The sequence below is a fragment of the Phodopus roborovskii genome, unplaced genomic scaffold (genome assembly GCF_943737965.1).
Source record: "Phodopus roborovskii unplaced genomic scaffold, PHOROB, whole genome shotgun sequence".
NCBI lineage: Eukaryota > Metazoa > Chordata > Mammalia > Rodentia > Cricetidae > Phodopus > Phodopus roborovskii.
In genome coordinates this window covers 18,560,188-18,586,296 of record NW_026125295.1, presented here as the reverse complement: position 1 = coordinate 18,586,296, position 26,109 = coordinate 18,560,188, and the positions used below count along the sequence as shown (strand labels likewise).

The 26,109-nt window shown below is 49.5% G+C and overlaps 1 protein-coding gene across 1 annotated transcript in view; it reads left to right on the top strand.

Moving 5' to 3' along the window:
• Window positions 1-5,137: 5,137 nt before the first annotated feature.
• Rab6b (RAB6B, member RAS oncogene family) overlaps window positions 5,138-26,109 on the top strand; it is a 57,777-nt gene continuing 36,805 nt past the window's right edge. Inside the window, exon 1 of the mRNA XM_051206099.1 lies at window positions 5,138-5,517. Coding sequence (XP_051062056.1) covers window positions 5,448-5,517 — 70 coding nt within the window. The 5' untranslated portion in view covers window positions 5,138-5,447. The remainder of the gene's footprint in view (window positions 5,518-26,109) is intronic.

The window sequence follows — 26,109 nt, the reverse complement described above, 5'->3', positions numbered from 1 at the left end:
AAGAATGCAGACATCCTTCCTGGATGATGGAATAAAAACCCACTATCATCCACACCATGGCATATATCAGCAGTAAATGAAGTAAACTACTGATACAAACAGGAACTCAAGAATCTCCATGGAATTATCATGAATGTAAAAGACAAACCAGTCCCCCAAAGTTCCGTACTGTGTAATTTCACTTAGACTCGTGAGATGACGAGTTTAAGGAAACGGAATAGTTCAGTGATTGACAGTGAGGAAGGTGCTGCAGGAGGGAGGAAAGCAGGCACCAGAGAGTCCTTGTGGTGATGGGGATGCTTTTTCCCTGGTTGCCAATATACAGGCTGTGGCAATGAACTTGCAAGATGCAACCATGGTGGAAGTGGGGGGGGGGGATAAAGGTCTGTCTTGCTTGCAGTGGTTTACAAACCTATAATGACTTCTGTTGTTTAGTCTTTGGCACAGTGGCTTCGCCTTAATCTACTGTTATTTCAGCCAGCAATTGCAACACCACAGTTACTGGGCTGCTTCTTGGGTAGTGACCTGGTGCTCAGGCTGCAGCCTGGCAGGAAATGTGTTGCCGTAAGCACCGGCTCTGGTACTGCCACTAAAGGTATCTTTAACTAAATCTCTATTGTTCTGTTTATAAACAGGGCTTGAGACTCAAAGGCTGGGGTGAACACCTGCTATCTCAGAGAGGTTGAATAGCAACTAGTGAACCTTCTCTCCTTGCTGGCATCTCCCCAGAAGTCCATCTTTCTGTTCTGCCAAAACAACAACAACAACAAAAAAAATCACTCCCTTCTACTTCCTGTGTCTTTATATCTCTTCTAGATGCTCTCTGATTATTGTATGTCAGCTAGTTGCTAATGCAGCCTAGTGACTCAAGGTTAATTTTACTTAATTAATGCAACTGCAAACTCAGGGTTCACACTGTGATCGAATATCTTCCAATATTTCCCCCTTTTGTCTGATTAAAAGGAAAATTTTTAACTCTAAAACAGTAAAACTACATATAATAAGAGCAATTATCAAGTAAGGATTACATTCAAATGTCCAATGCGAATTCAGAGAAACTACTTTATTATCTATCCTATCGTGGTGAGCCCTAAGTTTGGTACCTAATTCACTTTCTATCCTGACTTGTCTTACCAGCCCAAAACTATCTTTTTATACCTCAAAACATTGTCTTAGATAAACAATTTAAGCTTTTTATGTCTCTCAGCATTATATGTTTTGTACCTCTTTTGTGAGTTTCTTTTCTGAATTTGGTAATGAAAAAAACTGTAACTATAACTGTCTCATCTTCAACTCCATCAGAGACCTGAGAAGGATATAATATTACCTAAGAAAATAGGAAGTTCAGAGCAAACATCTTCCAAAGCTGTAGAAATGATAGAAGAAGCTGGCTGCCTAGACAGTCACCCAAGATTCCTCTGTAATGCTGGAGCATCCATCTTTGGCCTACATGCCTAGAATACCTGATAGTCTTTTCTGTGAAGCAGGAATTTTGAATGACTTCCTACCATGTCTTGGCAAAGTTCTGCAGTAGCCTTATTTTCTGTCTTGCCTCTCTATTTGGACAGCATAATGCCAGAAGTTGAGGCAAAGGCAGTTTCTTGCCTAGTGGCAACTTTGCCACAATAAAAGCAAACTCCGTATGGAGGTTTTTTGGATGCCTACAATCCTTTTTTTGAAGTAAATTTGTATTTCCAGAAACAGATATGTCTCACTATCATGAAAAGCCATATGTTATTAAAACATCTTAAATGCCATGTTCTATAGGTCTCTGAAGTGTTTGAAGACCACATATATGTCTAAAATATACCCCTATTTAACTTTAAAAATATTCCTAACATGACTATAGATGTTATATAGTCATATATATATATATATAAGTTATAGATGACTAACTACTAACCTGAATTTCTTAATTATACATTACATTTTTAAATAAGCAGAGATGAAAAATAACCTTAAATTTGTATCAATATACAAAATCCATACCAATGTAAAATATTTGAGATTAGTAGTTGCTTTTTAGTTTAAAGTCAACTCAATAATCTACCTTTTATCCTATCCTCTCCCGACTTCCAAATAAAGAGTAATTTGTAGTATGTTTTTACATAAATAGCTAAGGGCAAAGAGCCAAGACCTTCTTGAAGAACATGAAGAAATATAGGCAGCCGGGGGTAGCTAGCTACAGGCTCTGACAAAGGTCTTTGGGATAAAGACAACATGCTTTAGGCTTGACCCCACAATGTAGCTCCTCTATGGAGAGCTTTATAATCTTTTCACAGGTGTACCAGGAAACAGGAGGAGAGCAATCCTGTCTGCACCATTTGCAAAGCAGAAAGAAGGCTCGGTGTGTTTTCCAAGGTTAATTTTCTGGCTCTGCTAAGGTACTGCAGTTATGTAAGATGTTATCGTGGGACTGTTAGATGAAGAGACACAGAAACTTCCTGTACTATTTTTTGAGACTTCTATGTTAGTCTAAAATTATTTAAAGCTTTAAAAACTGGACACATTTAACTGAAAATGGTTTCAGAATTGGGGCAGACAGTGGAATACTAAATAGTCATGGGAACAACAGGATCTCTGCTCTATGCATTGACAGGAGTCCTGGGAACATAATGAAAAGGAAAAGTGCAAGTCATGAGACAGAGTTTGAAACATGAACTCAAAAGATCAAAAGAAATGGAAGTGTTGAGAGGCACCTCTAAACAAACTACAGTGGGGAGAAAAGCCACAGTTAGGGGGTTCTGAGCTGAGGAAGGAAGAAAGGGGGGAAACCCCAGGGGCATCAGAAATATTAGGAGGCAGGAATGTGTTCATAGTGGTGATGGTTTCTTTCTATGTTCCTCGTCCCTCAACAAATGGTCCACAAAGATGTTATGTAGAAGAAACTCTTTCCAGTGGGGTTGCCATGTCAAGGCAATAGTGGTTATTTTTTCCATCATATGGGAAACGCAAGGTATCCCAGGAAAGAATACCCCTAAGAGACAAAGGGTTGAAAATGTAGGAGAGAGATTTGGAACAGAGCAGACTCTTAGTATCTGAAGCTAAGATTTCCACATCATGAAGACCACATTGTGTGAACTGAGTCCTGCCTGAGCTACAGGAGCCAACCCAGCTTTTGCCATCTGAACTAGATGAATCGTTGTTGGAAGAATCCTGCAATATATGCTGGTCCATGGTTACCCCAGTTGGACTTGGTGCCAAGCCTTATGCCTGACCCAGATGCTCAGAGGTGCCCAGGGGTTCTCTGCCCCATTCATCCCTCCCAAATGCCCATCCTACTTGTGTGTGAAGGACTAGACATTCAGAGAGAAGGTATGGGGTAAATGATCAGGAAAGAGTGAGCAGGGCTGAGCTAGCCTTACCCCAAAGACCATGCTTTCTCTGTCATACCTTAACTTGCTTTCTCTTACTCCAATGATGCCTTCTGGCCAGCATGAGAGGGTGTGTTGAGGTAGTACCAACAAGGAAGTATGGGTTGGCAGATGTGACCTCCTTAGATGCCTTGACCTCCACTTTCTTTTAATTTATGAGTTAAAAGAGAGGACAGAGAGGACTGTGGTTAGGAGTATTTAGTAGGGATGCCTAACCTCCTGATACTGAGACACGATATTGTCATCTACAAACTTCACACTGGGGAACCAGAAAACGGAATCAGCAACAACAAACTGCAAAAAGTAAAAGAAAACCCACCCCAATCTCTCACAATGTTTTATGCATGATTACAGTATTGTGCTGGGCAGCATTCACATGTGGCGTGTGAACAGCAGGTTGGACATACCTACCAGAACTTTCTTCAGCCCTTGCTTGGTGATCCTGAGGGCAGAAGTTGGGTGCAACTTGGGAGAGTTACCCCGTCTAGTGCCAAACACAGCGTGTCTATATCCCAGGGGCATGACCTCCAGACCCAGGGGCCTCCAAACCAAAGAAGGTGGTGAAAATCGAACAGTTACAATGACTTACGTTCTAGACGTTAGTTTGAGCTTCCAGCCACTACTGCTGAAGCTCTAAGTGAGATCCTTGGAACTCCGGGTAGAGCCTCAAGTGGCTGCTTTCATGTGAGGGTTTAATAAGTGGTGGGTGACTCTAGTGGGTACACTCTGAGTAAATGCACAAATTGACTACAGGTATGGGGTCCATTTCACTCCTGGCTCTCTTAGTGTGACACACACCACACATTCCAAACGTTCCCAAATAAGCATCCCCTAAGTGGCCAGAGGTCAAGGCCAGTGGGCAGCAAGACAGAAGGGGGGGGCAGGCTTCGTAAGGCCTCTATTAACTGCATGCTTTAGACTGGGCTGTCCTGCGAGTGCATCTAGTCCTACTCTGGAGCCTGCCCTTTGCTATCACCCTGCTGTGTGTGCCCAGCAAGCGGAGAATAGGAGGAGCTCATTATACAAACTAACCTAAATAGCAGGGTGGAAGAGTGTAGTAAAACTGTTGGTCTCGGTGTCAAAAAAGGCCGGGCACTGTCCTGGAGTTAGTGGAGCTGGCTTCCACCAAAGCAGATTAGGATTCAAACCAGTGGGTTTGTTGTAGGCACGCCCTATAAGGGCATCTTCTCTCCCACTGGCCAGATCTGCTGAGAACAACCACAGCGCCCTCCCCATAAAGAGTCTGGGTCTAGATGGGAGGGCGAGCTAGAGGCCACAAGGGGCGACAGAGGAGCCCCACCCCCAGTCTGCACCAGGTATCCTCACATCTTTCTATTGGCCACTACACCACGCACTGGCCCTTTCCCACCTCCCCAGCCTGTCCGACCACTGCTCTGCGCATCTGTGTGTGAGACAGAGGAAGGGCCCCGCATTAGGTGTCAAAGACCAGAAGCAAATGTCCCCCTGGTCACGTACTGCCCCCCCCCCAGGAGGGTGGGTAGAAACTGAAGTAGCCGAGACCAGCGAGCCGCTCCTAGGGGGTAGACTCAAGGCGAGGTGGCTCTCTCGGGCGGGTTGCACGGAGTGGTGGGGGAGGCTGGCGCACGCCCCCCCCCCACAAGCCCCGCAAGCCCACGAGCCCCGCATGACATCAGAGGCAGGGGAGCTCACAGAGCGCAGGCGCGGGCGGAGCAGGCGGGCGGGAGGGGGCGCGTGGCGCTGCTCGGTAGAGCGCTCCTCCGCCCAGCTCGGTCCCTGCGCCCCGCTCCACCCGTGCCTGGCTGCCCGCGCCGAGCCTCGGGCGTCCACAGCGCGACTGTCGCCCGTGCAGCCAGCGCCGCCCTCGGCTGCGCCGCGCACCCTGCCTCCTCCCTTTCTGCCGTCGCCGCCGTCGGACACGCAGCCGCAGGCCGGGGCCGGGCCGCAGCTGGGGAGTCAGGGGCGCGCGCAGCCAACCCTTCCCCCTCCGGCTCCCGCACCGCCCGCCGCCTCCCCTCGCCCTCCTACTCTCCCCTCCCTGCTCCTTCGCCGCTTCCTCCTCCTCCTCCTCTCCGGGCCCCAGCTGCCAGCACCATGTCCGCAGGGGGAGATTTTGGGAACCCGCTGCGAAAATTCAAGTTGGTGTTCCTGGGGGAGCAGAGCGGTGAGTACTCGGTTTGTTCTCTCGGCTCGGAGCCGAGTCTTTTCCCCACGCCGCCCATTCAGCCACCCCACTGGGGACCCTCCCAGCTCGGTTCGCCAAGGCCCTTCCACGCCCGAGCGGAGGAGGGAAGGGATGCTGATGGGGAAATGGGGCCGGCTCGGGTGGGGTCGGGCTGGAGAGAACCCGGGGTAAAGGATGGAGGCGACTCCGGGGTCAGGGGATGAGGGTGAGGATGGGATCTGGGTAGGGGTACCCTGTGCAGGTGCGTCCGGGAGGACCGAGGGCGGCGGCTGGCTCGGTGGCTCTAGCGCCGGGCTCGCGGGCTCGCTGAGTAGCTCGCACTGCGGCACCGGCTGCAGAGCACGGTGCAGGTGTCTGGGTGTGGGCGAGGGGACAGGAGCCTCTCTTGAGAGAACGAGGTGGTGCTGGGGGCTAGTTGCCACCACCCCATAAGATTGAGCCGAGGGGTTCCCTGTGGACCCTACCCGGAACCAAGGGAAAGGACGTGCCTAACCCTGGAGCAGATGGCCGCCGAGGAATAGGGGACACGACACGACACCTGTCCCTTTTCTAAAAGAGTGGGTGCACTTGGTAGGAGAACAGAGCACTTAGCTCTCCTGGCTTACATTTAACTGGGCAGAAGGTTCTAGACCCACTGTCCTTCGCTAATGCATTAGCCTCTTTGGGGCTCAGGGGTGTGGACCATGAGAGTGAAGATTCTTTCCATAGCAGGTGACTTGGGGGATGGTACAGAGGCATCTCATATCAAGGAGCTTGGCACTGGGCAGAGAAAGGCCTAAGCGACACGCCCTGCCTGGCTTCCCTGCCCCCTCCAGAGAGCATCAGCGAAGCCGGTGGATTCACCCACCCCCATCTCCCAGCTCACCGCCCTTCTTGGGGGAGGGGAGGTCACCGTGACAGACAGCCAGAGCCCAAGGAGGGAGAGGCTGAGGGTTTCTTTGCTGCCCAGGAGCCTCCCCACCCCAAGTATCTGAAACCCAGGTTGGTCCAAGGTGGAAAGCCCAGATTGGAGAGCAGCGACCCCTCTGATACCTGTAAGAAGGTGTGGCTCCATGAGAGCCTCGATCGAGGAGCCTCATCACCAGGGGGTTACAGAGACAAACTGGGCTCTGAGCATTTCTGCTGGAGAAGGGGATCCCCAGGGGGGGGGACGGGATCTCCGGCTCTAGCTCTGTAAACCAGTCCTGTTAGCTGGTTTGGAGGCCAGGAGAAGGAAGGCTGTGGGAGGACCTGGTGGGCTCAGGCACAGCACAGCTATGACGTGTGCGCGTGGGCTGTGGGGGTCACATGGCCACCTTCTGTCTGTTGATGCTCCATACCTGAGAAGGAGGGTTGGTATCAGGGTGAGGTGGTTGCCTGTCTGAGAGCTGGGTTTAGGACATTTCAGGTCCAGACCAGCCCAGCTGGGTAGTCAGCTGGATCTGATTGCCAGACCTTTGTAGAGCCTAGTGTCACAGAGGACACCTCTGTCCCCTGCTGTGTGGAAAGGATTTGGGTGCACCTCAGCCCTAGGAGGGAACCTGCTGGTGAACAGCAGCCTAATTTGAGGCCTCTGGGACACTCAGTTTCTGTCTCTGAAAAGTCTAGTGCCTGGACTGTGCTAGAGTCTCAGAGAATATTTGTTTATCCCGAGTCTGAACACAGCTCCATAAAGAATCATATGTGGTGGGTTTGAATGAAGATTCTGGGCTTCCTTAGAAGCAATGCTGATGAGCAGAAGCCCCTGCCAAGAGTTCTGCCAACTCCCTACAGGTCTGACATCCCCAAAATGAAAATCTATCTGTATGTCCGTGTTTGTGTGGAAAGGGGAGTCGAGGGAATGGGGAGGGCTTGCCTGGAGACCCTTTGTAAGTTGGGAACACTTTGGGAGCAGGAATGCACTTTCCTTTGCCAGTCTGCTATTTTTCACTAGCATGTCACTGGGAAATAAGATGACCTCCAGTGGGGGAAGCTACATCCAGACCCTCTTTGAGAGGAAATACGGGCTCAGGGATAGTTGACTTGGGTGACCTGTGGGAATGCTGGACTAGTTGGTTGGGGGTAGGGTTCATGGGCCCTTGGAACGTGGTCCATCAGTGAGATTGTCTGCCGGCCACCTTGGCCCCTTCTGGCAGACAGCCCAAAGTCTCTGAATAGTTCCTTCCACTTAGTTGTATCATTTGTGAGTTTGTCTCAGGTTTACAGAGCTTTTGGTGTCTGTGAGTTGCAGAGGTTATGTGTATATCCAAGTCTGGGCGTATGGGATTGCTACTGTTGTGCACAGTTTTGCATGCTAGCACCCTCTGCAGCCTGTGCTGTGGAGGGAGGCTCCTGAGGTCTGATCCAAACCCTGCCCTGGCTCCCTCTTCTTCTGTGATCAAGGAGGCCCCTTGCCTTCTTTACCAGGGCACTTGAACCAGCTGAAGCGTAAGCTTGCCCATCTGAGCTGAGTCTGTTGGTGGTGGGGGAGGGAGGACACGGGTCTCCTGGTCTCTCTTCCTGGCATTGTGGTAGTATCCTTCTAGGCTGGTGGGCAGGTATAGTCAGACTCCAAAGGGGAGTGGAAGGCTTGGAGCAGGATAAGGAAGAAGATACCCTTGGGGCAGATGATCAATCACAGGTAGGCATGAGCCCTTCAATGGGACCAAGGAACTGGTTCAAATAGGAAGCCTTTGAATGTCCCCTCTCCGGAACACAGCTCCAGCCTGGAAGAGAGCGTGGTATCAGAGTGAATGGTATCACACGGCCTGTAGACTACACACAGCACCACATGGGGTAAGACCCTGGGCAGGTGCTGTGGACCTAGGGTGAGGTTTTCCCTCGCATCAGGGAGGCCATGCAGTCCTACTGATGCTCAGGTAGCTCTCTGGGTCTTCCTAACCAATCCCAACACGGATGGCAATAATGGCGACGCATAAGAGGTTGACACACACCAGACTGGGCGGGGACATCTGATAGCATCCAGAAAAGACCGGCAGGAGCAGGGGGAGTGGACCTGCAAGGATTTCTATCTTCCTCCCAAGTTATCAGAGCCTTCAGGGGCGTCTAGCCCTCACCAGACACATCTTGGTGTGTGTGGTGCAGAGAGAGGGAGGGAAGAGTGGACGGACATGAGGCAAGCTTCCCAGCTTGAGCTAATAGGCCAGCTAGCCTGTGCCTCTGTAGGCCTGAGTGTAGGGAGTGGCGGGAGATTTTGGAGAAGCTCTCCTAGTCCCCTTTCCTCAAGCCACTCTGCAGAAAGTAGAGGTGGAGGTACAAGGTGCCAAGAGGGACTCTGAAGGATCTGCTTTGCTGATGCCTAGTAGAGACTGACCCCCACTTCCTCCAATCCCTCTCCAATTAAGGGTTAAGGACCTGCTGCCCACAGGCTGAACCCTACTCCCTGCAGCCTCTCCACCCACCAGCATCCAACGGCCCTTTACTGGTTTGGTGATGTGTCTGCTGCCCTTCCAGAAGCTTTCTCCTCCTCTCAACTCCCAGGCCTGTCTTCCCACAAATGGGTACAGCTTTGATTTAAAAAAAAAAAAAAATTTTTTTGTTTTGAACATTTGAAAACACAATTGGTCACGTGCCATCCCATGACCCTCTCTTTTGTTGTCTCAATTAGCTAAGGATTTTAAGATGTTTATTAACCTTTTGGGGTACCCAAATCTGATCGCATTTTAAGCACCTAAGTGGGTGACCAGAGCACTTCTAAAGGATGGGGTCTTAGTCATCTCCTTCACCCCACCTCCATCTGTGGGCTGTGTGTGCTCACCAAATATCTTGATCTGAAGATGATGACATCCTTGATGTGTGAGATTTGCTGATGGCCTGTCAGCAGATTCACAGCGAAGGAGTCAAGGCAGCTTTGTGTAGCTTCCCTTCATCCCACACCCGCCACTTCCTCGTGCCAGAACTTCAGAGACCATCATTGTGCCATGGTCATGCCCAATCACCTGAGATTCTCAAGGATCCCCAACTCCCTTTATATCTTGGAAGAAATGTGGGGGAGCTTCTATCCTACCAGAGGCAGGAAAGGACATGTCAGACCAGAGCAGATCTCCTGGGGACCTGGACTAACTCACCAAACTGTTCTGTGCCTCAGTTGCTCATCTTACTTTTTCTCTCCTCCTCTCTCCCTACTACCTCTCTTGAATGCTAGCATGAGAGAGAACCTTGGATGTTGGGAACAGACCTAGATCCCTTGATTTCTGTTTGTTTTAAGAAGTGTGTGGGAGAGAATCACGTAGACACTATGTTGAATATATATCACTGTGCTGTTACTGCAATGAAGCAACCCAGTCAGGATAGCTTTGTAAGGAAAGCAGGTTTATTTAGCTCACACCCTGAAGAGTCAAGGACAAGGTCCTGGCAAGTGGCTCAGTTCTGGTGAGGCTGACCTAACAGATGACATCACAGTAGTGGGAGTGATTATGAGAACGTGAGGTCACATTACCACAGGAAGTTAGATGGTAGCTTTGTAACCCTTTCCCAGCCAAGCTACAATGCATCAAAAACATCTTAATAGGTTTCCTGTCTTTTTATTGTGTGAAGGGTTGAGTGGGAGTTGGGGGGATAGGGTGGTGGACGAGGGTCTTCTATAGGCCTCAGTGGGTTTGAACTCCCTGTGTAGCTGAGGATGACCTCCACCTCCTGAGTGCTAAGGATTGGACCCAGGACCTCAAGCATGCTAGATTAAGCACTCTGTCATCTGAGCTAAGTCCTCTGGTCCTACCTCTTAAAAGACCCACTACTACACGTGGGCCAGACCACATTCTGACCAGAGACTAGAAGGTTAACCTGTGTGGCGCACAAGAGAAAAATGGCATCAGTAGGGCCAAAGATAGATACAAGAGGATTCACCAGTAGAGAGAAAAGAAACTAAAGTGTGCTGACTGCCCTGCCGTGATTACCAGCTTTTGAGTAAAGCATTGCCACTATTTATCATCCCTAAATAGTTATAAATCATTTTATAATGTAATACAATGACTTCCTGTGCTTCCACACAGCATCCCTAAAATTGGTCCATGTTGCCCTGATACTGCAGACCATCCTTGGCAGACCCAAGAGAGCTGTATGTTACATTCAGCCTACAATCCCCACCCAGTTCCCCATTCAGTGTCTTTCACTGATGCTGGACACACACGGCTGCCTGGTCTCAATATAAATAATTAAATTGTTGGGCAGAACCATGGAGGAAAGTGAGATGTTAGGTAGAATAGCAAAAGCCATAAATGGAGGTGGACTACTATCCTGGACATTGTTTGCGTGTGTGTGTATGTATGTATGTATGTATGTATGTATGTATGTATGTATGTGATCCTTTATTGTGTCTTACTGTGCATAAGGGAAGATGGAGGAACTCTTGGTGGAGGTTGCCAGGGAGAAGTACCAGACACGCCCTGAGATGGGCAGCTCTTTTGTTCCAGCCAGAAATACAGGCTGCTGGGAAACGGGTCTCCAGGCAGGGCCTGGGGACTTGAGGTCCCAAGGGGACTGGGAATGGCAGGCAGTCTTTGTTTCTAGAGCCAGGGAAGGGATGGATGTTGGTTCATGTCTTAGGGCTCCTGAGGAAGTCTATATTATATACCTGGTCTTCAAGTCAATTTTTCTTCTTTATTTCTATAACTTTCACTTGAAACTAAGAAGGATCATTTTAAAAAGTAGAATTTTTGTTGCCATGAGTACTTTTCATCACTTTAATAATGTAGTTTATTTTTAGTATAAAAACATATTTATTCTGTTCGCTTGGTAACAAGACCAGTGGGAGCCCAGGTAACTGGGGCTACATGCCTTGGCCTGGCACTGTCTCTAGGGGGTGACATACCCAAGTGACAGGCCTGGGTCCTGAAGGATACAGATGATAGTGTGGCCCTGAGGGCAGAATTGGTTCTTTAAAGTGGATCTCCAAGAAGACTGGGCGATGGCTCAGCCATTAAAGGCTAGGCTCACAGCTAGAACTAAAGTGGTCTAAGAGGTTTGTAGAAAAGCTGGTGGTTCCAGGTACCTCAGGTCTGTCTGCACCAGGCTCTCCAGGAGCACTTTGTGCTTTCCTGGTCACCCTGTGATAGACATGCAGTGGTAATAATCCTGTGATAGATATGCAGTGGTAATAATCCTTTTGTGATTCATGAGGCAGTGGCTTGGAGCTCCTGCCTTCTGTTATTATAGAAAAATTAATATTTGGAGCTGGGATGGGACAGATAGTTGAGTCAAACACAAAGAACTTTTTTGATCCCCAAAACTCGCATTAGAAAGTGGGGTATGGCCAGGCAGTGGCAGTAGACTCCTTTAACCTCAGCACTCAGGAGTCAGAGGCAGGTGGATCTCTGTGAGTTTGAGGCCAGCCTGGTGTACGAAGCGAGTTCCAGGACAGCCAGGACTGTTATACAGAGAAACCATATCTTGAAAAAAAATGAAACTAACAAAACACAAAACAATGACAAACAAAGTACGGTGTGGTGACACATGCTTGTAATGCAGGCACTGGGGATGTAGAGGCAGCTGTATCCCTGTAGCTTATTAGCTAACCATCGTAGTCTACTAGGTGAGCCCCAAGCCAATGAGAGACTCTGTCTCAAAAAAGTGGGGGGGCTATGTCTGAGAAATGACACCTAAGGTTGAGGTTGCCCTATGACCTACACACACATACACACACACACACACACACACACACACACACACACACACACACACAGAGTCACACTCCCTACACAAGCATTTAGACCAGGTCATTGTCAAAGTCAGGCCTAGGCCCAGGAGCAGGGACAAAAACAAACAAACAAAAAAACACTGAGGTCTTAGGAGCATGAGGTCTGCCATAAATGACTCATAACAATTGTGCTCAAGAGGGACCAGCACATTCCTGTGTGGAACAGGCCATGAAAGGGGTTGGAGCCCCACACAGGAAGGACAGACGTTTCAGAAGGTCTTCCACGCAGGAGGCTGGTGCCTCTGGCATTGTGTGGCAGCACTTTGTCACCCCACACACACATAGTGAATTGCTGACTTGGGATGGTTCGAAGGGGGCCAGTAGAGAATCAGCCTTCAGCCTAACTACTGGGGACCTGCTGCCCAGGGTCCAGCTGGGAACTGGGTACCAGTAAGGGATGAACCAGTCAAAGTGTCAGCTTGTCACACTACCTGCTGTGGACCACGTGCAGGATCTGCAGTGCCCTGGAGACACAGATGTTATTTGTCCCCAGCTGCTGCTGTTAAATGAGCCCCAGTCCCACTCTGGCTTCCCAAGGCTCCTGGGTGGGGTGACTTCTTAGATCAGTGGAGTTCTGTGATTCCGTGCTGGCAGCAAGCATGATGTCAGGCATACAGTAATGCCTCAGCCTGGAGATGAGCACAAGGGGCTGCACGGGTGGCTCCTCTCTCCTGATGTGTTTGGTCCATCCTAACTTCCTGTCACCAGAAGGCATTTCTTCCCCCAAATGATGGCCTAAGACGAAAGTAGACAGGAAGGTGATAGCTCTCAGGCATTCGGGGCTCAGATAAAGGAAAAAGCCAGAACAAAGTGGGTGTCGGTGACCCTGCCTAAGCTCCTGTTCCTGCCATCACTACGTCAGGCCTCACTGCCTAGATGGTGTTTGGGGTGCAGTAGGACCGTGTGTGCGCATTTAATGCGGTTCATGACCTTGCCAGAATTTCACAAAGATCAGATGTGTGAGTACACCACACGTGGTTAAAGCTCAAGCACCAGCTGGCTTTGTTAATAGAATCGTGACAGAACCTCCTCCTCCCTTCCTCGCCTTGCAGCTGTTACGGAAGGCACATAGGTGCATGGAGCATTCCCAAAGGTAAGCTGCGGCCCACAGCCTCCCGATGCCACAGTTGCTCATCCCACTTGACAGCTAAAGAAAAGGAGGCCTTGAGAGAGGAGGCGGCGTCTCTGTACCCAGTAGAGCCCAGAGGCAGCCTCTTGAGCAAGAAAGAGACCTGGACCTCTGGCTCGGTGTTGGCCCCTGCTTATCCCTCCTCAGTGGCAGGAAGTGGCACCCACTCACCAGCCTGTCCTCTCGAGGGTCACCAAAGCTCCTCATGGGAAGAGCACTTTACGTCCCGGGAAGAACTGCAGGGGCTGAAGCTGTGTGTGATGTGTCTTGAGGCATGTGGACTGTTCAGGCAGCACTCGGCCTCAGGTTAAGAGGGAAGAAACCCTAGTCATTATGAATAGGAAGCACTGTATACAGAAGCAAGGCTCTGGCCATGCACGGTCTGCTTGAGGGAGCCATGGAAAGCTTCTCGGAGGTTTTATGGTGATTGGGAAAGCTCCTGCAGGCATGGAGATGCAGGGGACTAAGGACCCCACTGTGCCAAGGCGGGAGGAGACTTGGGGCTTCGGAAGAACTGGGCCTGGCTCAGGGCTTGCTGGACCCCGGTGGCCTGCAGTTGTGGAAGAGTAGCAGATGTAGGGGTTGTGCCTCCAGAAGACCGTGGGGCGAGACCTAAGGGGCCTCCGTTGCCTTCCCAGCTGGTATCTGAGCCTTTCCTGTAGAGAGTGGGGACCCATGGAGGCTTGGACAGAGAAGGCTCGTGCTCATGGATTAGGAGAGGAAGGCAGAGGGTGGCCCATTTGAAGGTTCAAGTGACTGAATTAGCTCAGACAGAGGATGTTCAGAGTGCAGAGTGGGCTTCGGGAGGCATAGACTCCGTCCTCTGCCTGGCTCGGGCCTGCTCAGTTGGGTGGGTATATTCTCAGTTTGCTCTGCAGAGAAACGCCTCAGGACAATCAGCACCGACCACCTTGAGCTCCATTTTCCGCCTTGCCTCCACAGTAGCCTGGGGCTCCTGGCTGCTTTGTCCTTGGGGGCAGGGGTGTTCCGGCTGCAGTGGTCTTTCCAGACTCTTCCCTCTGCAGGCCCTCAGGCAGATGCAGCAGAGGGTATTGGCCCTCTAAGCAGCTTCCTGTCAGTCCTCCTCTTGTGGGGATGCTTGCCTCACAGGTCCTTAGCTTCCTCCTCTGCTGCTGTCTCGCCTTCAAGGTTAGGAGTTTTGAGAGCACAGCACACATGAAGAGAAAGTGCTCGTCCCTGCCTTGGAGTCCCATGCCTAATCTTAAACTGGCTGCTCCAAAAGCCAGGGTCGAGAGCCAGGAGCCTGAGTGGAGGCCACTGTTGAACCCACCTCTAACTGGGAAAAACAGCCTGTTGGGATCAGCTGGGGGCTGGTTTTCAACCTTGATGACCCATGACCTTTGCACCCTGCCCTTCCTGTCTTGGCAGTCTTCCAATGCAATGGAACACCCAGTATAGCTTTGTCAGCATGGCTGTAGTAGCCCTGATCGCTTACCTGCAATGACAGCATCTCATAGTGGTGATACTCATGGCCCCTCGAACAGCATCAGATCGTCTCTGAGGGCAGGGTGGGTGGGAATTCTTCTCAGGGTTGGTGTTCAGCAGAGAAAAGGGCACGGCTCTGGCTTGTTCAGCCTCTTCTGGGTCTCTTTGTCCCCGTTTGTGGGACAGGCAAGGATGGGAGCTAGAGTCCCATCCCTGGTTCAGGAATAGATAGATGACCTGTGCACCAGAGCCAAGTCCCAAGGAACTGGCAGATAAAAACTTCTGAGCAGTGAGCAGGCCGGGAGGGAGCCACAGGTGTAGCCAGATGGCAGAGAGAGTTGGGGGAAGGGAGAGAGAGACCAAGAGAGGCCAAGGGTGTGCTGAGTCAGGGAAGGTGTGCTCACTGCCTCCAGCACAGGCCAGCCCAGCAGCCACACTAGGACTTAAAGGACTTGCTGGCTTCCCTGGGTCTTCCAGAGCCGGGATGCTTGACGACTCTTGGTAGTAGTGCTGTCCACCCCAAGTCCAGTCAAAGGCTGGAGGTTCTGGCACACTGCTGCTGACTCTTGGGCATAGGACATTGTGACTGGGAAGGACCCAGTGGAATAGCAGAGAGAAAGGAAGATTCTAATTGCTGCTTGCTGGGGGATTCCCTCTGTCCACCGGTCCCAGAGCTTCCTGTGGGGATCTGAAGGGAGGGGTCTGGGCTCCACCTCTTCCTGCCCCAGGGGTTTTTGCTGCTTCAGTGACCCTGCAGATTAACCTGGTCCCTGTGATAAAGTCACAGCTAAGGACTGAACTGTCTGCTGGCTTCTGCTCTTGCTGTAGAGAACACTCCCAGGAAGGACTTCATTTCAGGGAAAAATCACTCCCAAGTCATTTTTAAGTTCTTAACACATCCTACATGCAGCCCTAGGGTCTGTATGTTCTTGATTCTGATTGGTCAGGTTTCCTCCCCCTTGGCTACACCCCACCCTCGTACCACAGGCCACTGCCCTGGTCACAAGGAGCAGGAGATTGACAGGAAAGCACCTGGCCAGTCCTGGTCCTTTCCTGCCCACACCAGAACATGGCAGAGCCCCACATGTGGGGCCAGGAACAGTTGCCTCTTCCTCAGCCCTGAGAAGACAGGGCCACAAGAGAAGACAGGCACTGTCTGGTGTCTGCTGATTGGGGGCTGCAGCTGTGGTGTGGGGGAGCTGGACAGAGGTGTACACCAGTGCCTGGACCAGCAGGCACCGAAGAACAGCCCCTTCATTCTGCCAGCGTCAGAAGGCTAGGAGGTCTTCGGTACCGTCCAGGGGGGCACCCCAGTCCACAGCAGTAGGAGAGGGAAGGGAAAGGCAATGCCTCTGTGAGCTAGTCACTGTGAGTCCCTTCTTCTCAAATATCCTTCCCCTGGGTGCGGAAGGAACTTTGTGACTGGCTGCTAGCCCATACAGTATGGCGAAGGTGGCAAGCCATCACTCGTTAAATTGCGTCGTGTCATTGGGAAAGGTAACAGGATAGTTTTGTCCCTTGACTGTTTCTTTTTTATTCATTAATTAAGAGTGTCATACATGTATGCGGATGTGTTTGATCATATGCGTCCCTTATTTCCCCCTCTACACTGCTCCCAGGGGTCCACACCAGGTCTTTCTCCACTTCTCTCCACCATATATTTTGAGGCAGGGTCTCTCGATGAATCTGGAGTCACTGATTGGCTAGAGTAACTGTTCAGTGAGCCCTGAGAATTCTCCTGCCCTTTCGTCCTGTGCTAAGATTCATGCCTAAAAAACAGCATGTGGCTTTTCACGTGGGTGCTGGGGGTCTGAACTCAGGTCCTCGTGCTTCTGTGACAAGCCCCTCCCCCACTGAGCCATCTCCCCAGCCCCTGTCGATTGTTCTGTTAGAAAACTATTTCTCCATGCCTCAAAGAAACAAGCTGCCTACTGGGTATAAGAGTGCGTAGAGAGGGACTCCGTGGCTGGAAACTGTGGCTGGCCTCTAAGAAGAAAGTGAAGCCACCCCAACCAGCAAGAGAATGAGACCAGTACCAGAGCCATGAGGACCCGAATTCTTGTCTTCAACTTTCTAATAAGTAACCGCCTAGCACACACCTTGTTTGTGACCTTGTGAGACCTAGTAATTGATGGGAGATGTCATTCTGTAAATGTGTTTCTCTTATTGGTTAATGAATAAAGCCCTGTTTGGCCAATAGGAAAGCAAGATAGGCGGGACTAGGAGACGAGGAGGTTTTGGGGAGATGTAGGGAGATTCAACATGTAGGACTTGAGAGAAGAAATGTCTGGATCCTCTCTCTAGTAAGACAAGACCATGTGCAAATACTTCGATTAATAGAAATGGGCTAATATTTAAGACAGCTGATAAGAAACTAGTAACTGGCCGACAGCTCTGTGTCTAATACAGTGTCTCTCTCTGTTATTTGGGGCTGGCGCAGCAATGGGACCAGGCTAGTGGAAAAACATGCTCGTAACAAGTAATTGTTACACAGCAACAGGTAGCTTGCACAGAGGAGAGAAAGGTTTTCGGGTGGTGTGGGGCAGGGTGCCTTTATCAGAGAAGGAGTGGAGCTCTCTGGTGGGGTCCATGACCTGCTCTGGGTTAAGCAGTTGCCCAGGCTTGACCTATGAAGCCCTGACACATGCATGATCTGCTTATGTTCTCCATGCGGTCCCCAAATAAACTGCTGTCACATACAGGGCTAGAACATGCAGTCGGCCTTCTTTCCCTTGAATTCGGAGGCCATTCTGATCCATGGCCCTCCCAGGAACCACGCTTTACTGTCTGACCCTTGCACTTCCTGTTGCGTGTTTCCACGGGGGTCTTAGAGAGTGGAGCCGTCCTAGCCTGGTGACACATTGGTGACCTTGTGGTTTCATAGCAGCGGCAAGTGCAGGAGTACAAAGGACAGCTTCTGAGGGCGGCCTCTCATTTGTGCGTTGGGAGAGACAGTGCCTGTCTGTGGCCCTGGTGCTGGGTCCCGTTACACAGGTTGCCCCTTTCTCTGGCTTCACATCTCTCTGGTATGCGAAGGGTAGCACGGTGACAACAGGCAAACCAGGATGCTCTCGGTATCCATGGGAACGGGGTGGGGTGGGGGCACCACTTCCAATGCTGCCTCTCTGGGCCCCGGCTTCTGTTCCTACCCTCTGCATGCCTCTCACAGCTTCTCACCTCAATGCTGGCTGGCATAGGAGAAACACCGATTCTGAACCATCGGCTCCAGAGCCTTCTGCAATTTCCAGCATTATGGGGCCGCTTTTGAGAATGGTCCCTAAGAGACCCAGAGCTTGCAGTGTGGGGGCAAGAATCTGCGCTGGTGCCTGACCAGCAACTGTCTGTCTGTGTTCCACAAAAGCTGGAGGCACGTCAGTCCTGCCTGCATTCCAGATGGCCCATGCTCACTCACAGGCCCGGGGGCCTGAGGTCTACAGTGTGTTTTCTTAGAGACAACAGTCCTCACAGTACATCAGCAGCAGACCTGCCCTTATGCAGGCAGGGGTCATTACTCATGTCTAAGGAGTAGGAGGATGGGTTGGCTTGGGCTGAACAAGAAGTCTAGACGTTTCACTCTTCCGTTCTCCTTTCCAGCTGGCTTGAGTGGGGCAGGGCCGGGCCTGATGTGGGGTAAGAAGCTGTGTGAGGGTCTTTGGAGGACAGGAAGAGAAGCTGGGGTCCACAGAGGCAGCACCGGAAGCAGCCCCTGTTCTCATGCTACCCAGCCTAAAAGTTCCTCTGAGAAGGGGATGGACTTCTGGGAAGGTGCCTTCCAGCATCAGTCATCTGCAGGCCTCTTCCACACACCCCCCCCCCCCAGCAGGCTTGGTCCCATTGTCATGCTAAGGCTCTGACAACAGGGAAGGCAGCCATGCCTCTCAGCACTCTGTCAGCCATCCTGCCACCTCTCACCCAGGCTTTTAACACCCACATCACCAGCCTTGGGAATCAAAGAATGAGCATGTCTGTGACTGTACCAAACTCATGGCTGACTGAATCAAGACATCCCGCTAGATAAGATATCAAATTGCATTAACAGGAACCTTTTTAAGAGATGGGGTGGGGTGGGCAATGGGAATGTAGTATGCACATCTCCCTTCTCTCCAGCATGTTTGTATTCACGGTGGTATAGGTATAGTTCTGCAGCTACTGAGATGCATGGGCACAGTTGGCCTGTAGTGTCTGGCTGGAGTTGGGCTAAGCCTCAGAGCAATTGAATGGGAGTACATTTGCTTACTCCAGTGTGACCTTCCTGGGAAGCTAAGGGTTACTGCGTGTGCTGTGGATGGGGACCTGCCATGTGTCTGGCATCCAGAGGTCTTTCTGAAGTTGCTATGAATGCTTGATGCCACTCTGTGGGCAGAGAGGATTCAGACCTGGGTTGCCTGGCTCCTGGGTTGCCTGGCTCCAGGGTTGGAGTAGTTCTGCAGCCTACAGTGGGATGCCAAGGTCTCAGGAGGGTCTTAGAAACCCTGAAGGTGATGTTCTTGACTCTCAGTCCTAACCTCAAGAAGCCCAAGGAAAACAAGGCATTTCCACACAGACCTGTTATACTGACAATGTATATACACACGCCTGTATGTGTATGTACAACACACATCTCAAATGAACACACATCGGAGGGAACCTGTAATAAGAGCTCACGGCAGCCTCCCACCCAGCTCAATCAATTCCTCCATGAGGCTGGAGTAGATGTAGTGATACTCTAGTTTCTTAGGGAAATCTCACCAGGGGTTGGAGAGATGCTCAGCTGTTAAAAGCATGAATGAGTATTTGGTTCCCAGCACCCACATTGGGTGGCTTATGACCACTTGTAACTCCAACTCCAGGGGTTCTGATACCCTTTCCTGGCCTCCTCAGGCACTGCACTCATGTGCACATATCCAACCCCCCAACATGCAGTTAAAAATACAATATTAAAAACAGTTCATATTCACCAGCACATTTATTTAATCAGAACACACCATTTCCTAAATATGCCCGGTATCTCAGAGACCTGTATATACATATAACTAAAATAATATTTTCCCCTTTAGTTGTTTTTTATTTTGTCATACTTTTAGGCTTATAAAAAGTTATAAAAGTAATATAAAGACTTACCATTTGCCTTTTACCCAGGGCCCCAATTTCTAAACTTTTACTCCTCTCTTAGAATTCTTAAGACTTTTCAGAGACAGATTGTGTGTGAGACAGTGGTAACTAACAGGTCATACAGCAAGCCAGAGGCAGAGCCAAGATTAAAACCCAGGCCAGTTGGTCCTTAAAGCGGCTGTGCTGATGACAAGGCTGTGTGAATCTGTGGAAGCCTCTCCTGCCCTTCGTTCCTAGTTTTGTAAGACACATCTACTGGCAGTGAGTTTTCTTGGCATTTGTCTGTCTTTATTTCACTTTCATTTTTGAATTTTTTTTTTTTCTGGGAATGGAATCTGGGGCTGATAATATTTCAAAGACGCCACTTCCTCAGCATGTCATCGAAACTGGAGTCCTGGGCCAGAGGCTCAACTCGGAAGGTTCCAGCATGTCAGGCCCTGGTCACTTACTCCACAGGAGGCAGGTGGGAATAATGGCGAAAAGACAGAGAAGGGTTTTAATGAACACGGCCGTGCTGGGCAGCAAACTCCTTTGGCCATTTGCAGGCTGTCCATCTTCTGGGACCTGACGAGCTTTAGGTTTAAATGGAAGGAAGCGTGTGACTCGGGGTGAGAGGCATGCCTAAGTAAGCAGTCTTGGTTAAACTGGTCAGTTCCAGTCCTGCTAGGTAGCTGAAGTCCTTGCTTGAGAGGGCAAGCCAGTTCCCATGACAGCTACTCTGTGCTTGGTGTTTGGGGAAAGGTGTTGAGGGGGGGTACACTCAGGGTGGGCGTTCTGTCGTGAAGTCTGTCAGGAGGATGCTTCTATCTGCAGACTTCCCAATTGAAGAGGAGTGAGGTAAATCGGGTATCAATGACTTTTCCACATCCCTTTCTTAAATAACTAACATGTCTGTGTGTAGCCTGGAAAGTTGTTTGTTTGAGACAGGGTCTCACTAAGTAATAGAAACCAGCCTGTCACTGTGCAATAGAAACCGGCCTGCTTCTGCTTCCTGAGTGCTGGGATTAAAGGGGGCACTGGGACACCCGGCTCCTGACCAAAGCGAAAGATGTTGGATGAAGGGTTTTTCTCCTCATTAATTACCCCACGGTCCCAGTGAGGACCCATGCTTTTTCGGAAAAGCAATTTCCAAGTGCCTGTTGCATCAGTTCAGAGTAACAAGGGGTTTTCTCGTAGTCCGCTCATGCTTATTGATATTTTCTGTTTAGTTATCTTCAGAGGGACTTAAATGGCAAAAGTCTTGGTATTTGCCGTGTCCTGTCGTGTCCACCCTTGTCTTTTGCCACTCCACATTTCCACCCAACATCATTTCCCTTATCCCTGAAGGATTTCCGTTAACAGTTTTTGTCTTGAAGATCTGCTAGTGACAAATAGGTAGCTTTTGTATGTGTCTAAATAAATAAAATTAGCCTCTTTATCTTGTCTTTACTTTTAAAGACGCTGTCCTTGGGCACAGGATGCTAGGTTAATACTTAGTGTAAATTTTCACTTTCAGAACTTTATAGACATTTACTACAATGTGTTGTTGTTGTTGTTGTTGCTGTTGTTGTTGTTGCTATTGTTGTACCCCTCCCCCCCCCCCCCCGTAGGGCTGAGAACTGACAGGGCCCAGTGCACACCAAGCACTCGGTTGTCACCTTGCTCATATCACTTGAGGCGACAGTTCTGCTGTCCCCTTATCTTCCGATTCTTGGGGCATGGAGTCCCCCGCCTCCTCACCCACCCCTCCACCCTCATCTTTCTGCGAACCACAGACTGTGTAGCCTGGCAATGGCTTCCTGGTCAGCTTTCCCTGGACTCTTCTCTTTTCGTTTTCTTTTTTCCTGCCTGTCTGTCCTTCAGCCTTGGAGAACAAGTCCCATATAAGGAAGACCACTACATTACCCCATAGCTCGATGGTACTCTGATCATTTCTTATCCCTCTCCCATCACCGTCTCATCGTAGACGGTGTTTACACCGCTGTTTTCTTCTGTGATGTAATCGTCTCTGACTTTGTAGTTTTCACCGCTGGAATTTTGATTTGTGTCTTTGACCCTATTTAGCTTTTTGAACATAGGGAATATAGTTGTAATAACAATCTCATAGGGTCTGTCTGCTAATTCTAGTGTGTTGGTTTGGGTTTGGTTTCCGCTGATTTTTTTTTCTTCTTTTTTCCTTTTTATGTTCCCATTTTCAGGCTTCTTCTCATGCCTGTTGTTGTTGTTGTTTTTTAAGGTTTTTATTTTTTTATTTGTATGGGTGTTTTTCCTCCATGTATGTTTGTGTACCATATGTGTGCCCAGTGCCCAGGAAGGCCAGAAAATGGCACGGAATCACCTAGATCTAGAGTTACAGACAGTTGTGACCCACTATGTGGGTGCTAGGAATTAAACCCAGGTCCCCTGTAAGAGCAGTCGCTGCTCTTAACCTCTGAGCCATCTCTCCGCCCCCACCTGGTGATTTTTTTTTAAAGTTGGGTATCATATACCATGAACTTGGTGTTATTGGGCACTGCATAGTTTTGTATCCCTATAGATATGCTGAAGATTTGTTAGTTGGGTCCTAAGCAACACTCAGTGAATTGCAACCCACTTTGAACATGGCCCTTCTGAGGTCTCCCCCAGTGTCCTTGGAGTGACGAGCATTCTACAGTGACTGGTGGGGACAAAGGCTATCATCATCCCTGTGTAGGCAACAAATAGGCTTCTCTGATCTGGGGTGAATCATTCCTCTGCCCCAACTAGTTTGTCTGCACACTGGCTGCTAAACACTCAGCTTGGGACTTGAGAAAGACCCTCAGCATCGTCCGTGGGGTACATGTCATTCGTTTCGTGTCTCTCTGGGACCACCATTGCCTAGAAGCCATTGATTTAAATTTTTGTCTGTCATTTGGATGAGACGATGTATCTGGTCTCTGTTACTCCAACTTGACTAAAAGCTAAAGTCACTGAGTGTTGGGTTTCTCATAATTGCATTTGTTTGTCAGGGCACTAACCTGAACTTTTGCCTTGGTCTGGCCATCAACCTTGTTTTTTTTGTTAGTATGCAATTCATTGTATTAAGTGTACAGATTGTCCCTTTGAGTGGCTATATAATTTCTGCACTCTAGACCCTGATCTAAAATTTTTTGGGAGTAGCTCATAAAAAATATCTCAATATCATACCTGTTTTTTTTAATCATGAGTAGAGCGGTCTGTCTTACTTTATTGCTTCATAGGTCTTCATAGATAGATATAGGGTTAACACAGTACAATAAGGTACTTTGAGTGCAGGTGTAGGTTATTCATATAACTTTAAAAATAGTAAATTGTTATATTTATAATATTATATTATGATTGTTATCAATCTCACATACTAATTTAAAAATTAAACTTTATCATGAGTATATAATATATATATGTGTGTGTGTGTATATATATATTTATATATATATACACACACATATATGATACAACATAGTTTATAGGCTTGGTACTATCTGTGGCTGCAGGCACGCTCAGTTCTTAGGATGAATAATCTGTAGATAAGTGAAGGCTCCTATACCATAAATCTTAGAACTGGTCCTGCTGTGTTTTGTCATTGACTGCCAGGGAAGATGAGGAGGCCACCATCTAGGGAAGCTGTTGTGAAATATATTCCTTTTACTGCCCTACCTTTTGCCTTCCTGAGTTTGTAATTGTAAACAAGAGACCTAGTGTCACAGTCTAGGTGACTTGAGCATTGGAGGAATGGTTGGACAGTTCAGGGTGGAAGGTCAAAGGCTCAGGCTTGGAGCAGTAGCCTGAGTCCCACAGGGCTGGTGTTGGGGAGATGCAGTCCTAAGGCTGAGTCCTGGCAAATGCTAAAGCCCAGATTGCAGTGAGTTCTCCATCTCACGAGGTTTACACCAGTCCTCTGGTAGAGTGTTGTGTGAGCATCTGAAGGGAGAAGGCTACTGTGTTCCTCCATGTGGGGCAAGGTGAGCTTCTCTATTGGAGAGGCAAGCTGGAGCTTCCCCAAATAGTGGCCCTCCATAGGGATTGGTACATTGTTCAGGGTTGTTAATGTAATAATGTACCATATCCTGACACTGTCTTCAACAGTTACAAGTCCAAATATTCTTTTAGAACAATCTTTTTTGGCATAGGGGACAAATCACCTGAGTAATTCAATAAGGGCAGGTCCTCCTGGCACACAGCAGTCCTGAACCAGAGGACACAACTGCTCCCCCCATGCAAGCTCCTCTAGCTCCCCGCCACGGTAGACAGCCAGATTCCAGTCCCCTCCTTTGGCTTCAGGGCTCTGGGCTGGATAAATGGAAGTGGGGACATAAGTAAGGTTTGAAGCGCCGGGGTAAGAGGATTCTGTCCGTAGCAGTAATGGAGCCCTTCTGGAACATTCATCTTGCAGGATAGCAGATTCTGGTCTTAAAAACCATTTGGCTCAGCCTCATTGGAATACCAACGAGCCCGGGCAAAGCCAAGACATGTGTGAATGGCACAATGGCAAATTGTTGGTCCTGTTTCCTGCTTAGTCCCCCATCATTTGACAAGGGGCTCTGGATGCTCGCCCTGGCTGGGTCTTGATGACGGAGCAGGTAGGTCACTGTTCTGTCAGTGGACCTAACCCTCATGAATGGTGCCTTCCTCAGTTCCAGTCTCGTCCCAACTCTAACCCTCTGCAGTGTTTCTGCAAGAATATTCTGGACTCTGGCGTTCAAGTCTGTTCTGGGACACAGTGTGTTTATTGCAGTGACCTGAGGCCTGTATTGCAGAGCCACCTTCAGGCAAGCCTGTCCTGTGTTTCCAGTTCCTGGCTTCCCTGCCTTAGCCCTCAGCTGTCTGATGTCCCCTCTCCCTTTTGTCGCCTGTGTCTTCCATTAACTAAGTCCTGTACCTACCCTCCTTCAAGCCCAAGTTTGGTGTCCCCGTGACTTCAGGTGATAGAGTTTGGAGCCAGGGTCTCCATGTCAGTCCCTGACCTTGAACTGGGGAAGCCCCCGTTCAGAGCTCAAGACTGCTTCCTGGTTCCGGCCTGAGCCTGCTTTAGCTTAGTTTTAAATTCTTAGGGTTAAGGAGTGGAATATTCCTGTGGCTGATACACCCAAAATCATTAAATCTCACAGAGGGATTGTCCAGGACAAATGCCCCAAGGGTCTACTTGGGACTGGGGAAGAAGAGGAAATCTCCGGTCTGGCTGGGCAGGAATGATTTTCAGTGTCCTGGAATCTCATGAGGCCAGGGGGAGGGGCCAGCTCCAAGACTATGGTGTTAGCTCCCAGGCTTTGGAGAGTGAGGGGTGGAAGCTGGAAGTGGGAGGTACTGTCCTGTAGCCTCCCTGTGAGCTGTACTCACCCTGCCGGAGGCCAGGCCTCCTGCACTCACCTTAGAACCTCAGGTTTCTGACTTTGACCGACACCTCCCCACTTCCCCTGCCCTGTGGCCCCTGCAATCATTTACTCCCTGCACTCTGTTTCTGAAGATTGGGCATACAGGTAAACCCACACGGCTGTGTCTTTGTGTGTCTGGCAAATCCTAAGTATTGTCACTACAAAAAGGTATCTGGGAGGCTGGGGAGATGGCTTGGTGGGTAAAGCCCCTGCTGTCCATGTGTGAGGGCTGATGTTCTGGTCCCCAGCACCCACATAAATGCCAGGTGGTCATCCCCACCATGACCGCTGCACTCAGGAGATGGAGACAGATTATCCCTGGAACAAGCTGGCTAGACAGGCTGAGCCAAAGAGCTCTGAGTTCAAGTGAGAATCCCTGTTTCAATATATAAGGTGAAGAGCAATGGAAGAAGATATCTGGGTCAACCTCTGGGTGCCACATGCATGCACACACACCACGCTCGCATTCGTGCATACACACCATGCGCACACCACACACATACAGGCACACCATGCTCACATACACACACTTGCACCACACGCGCGCACCATGTGCACACACCGCATACACACACCATGGATACACACACTCTCACCACGCAGACCACTCACACATGTACACACCACTGAAAGGTAGCAGTGTTGTGCTGAATACATTAGTTAGGCTAACTGCCATATCATTTCGTAATGCATATGCCTATCATCTATCCGTGTCTGTGTAGAGAGGGAGTTCTAGCAAAGTATCACATTGCATGATTTAACTGTATATAACCTTCATTTGTCAGTTATGCCTTAGTAAACTTGGCGGTGGAGGAAGAAAGGAAATTGGAGAACAAAAGGAAACCGAAGATGAGCATATGCTGCTCCGTAGGCAGGAAGGTAGC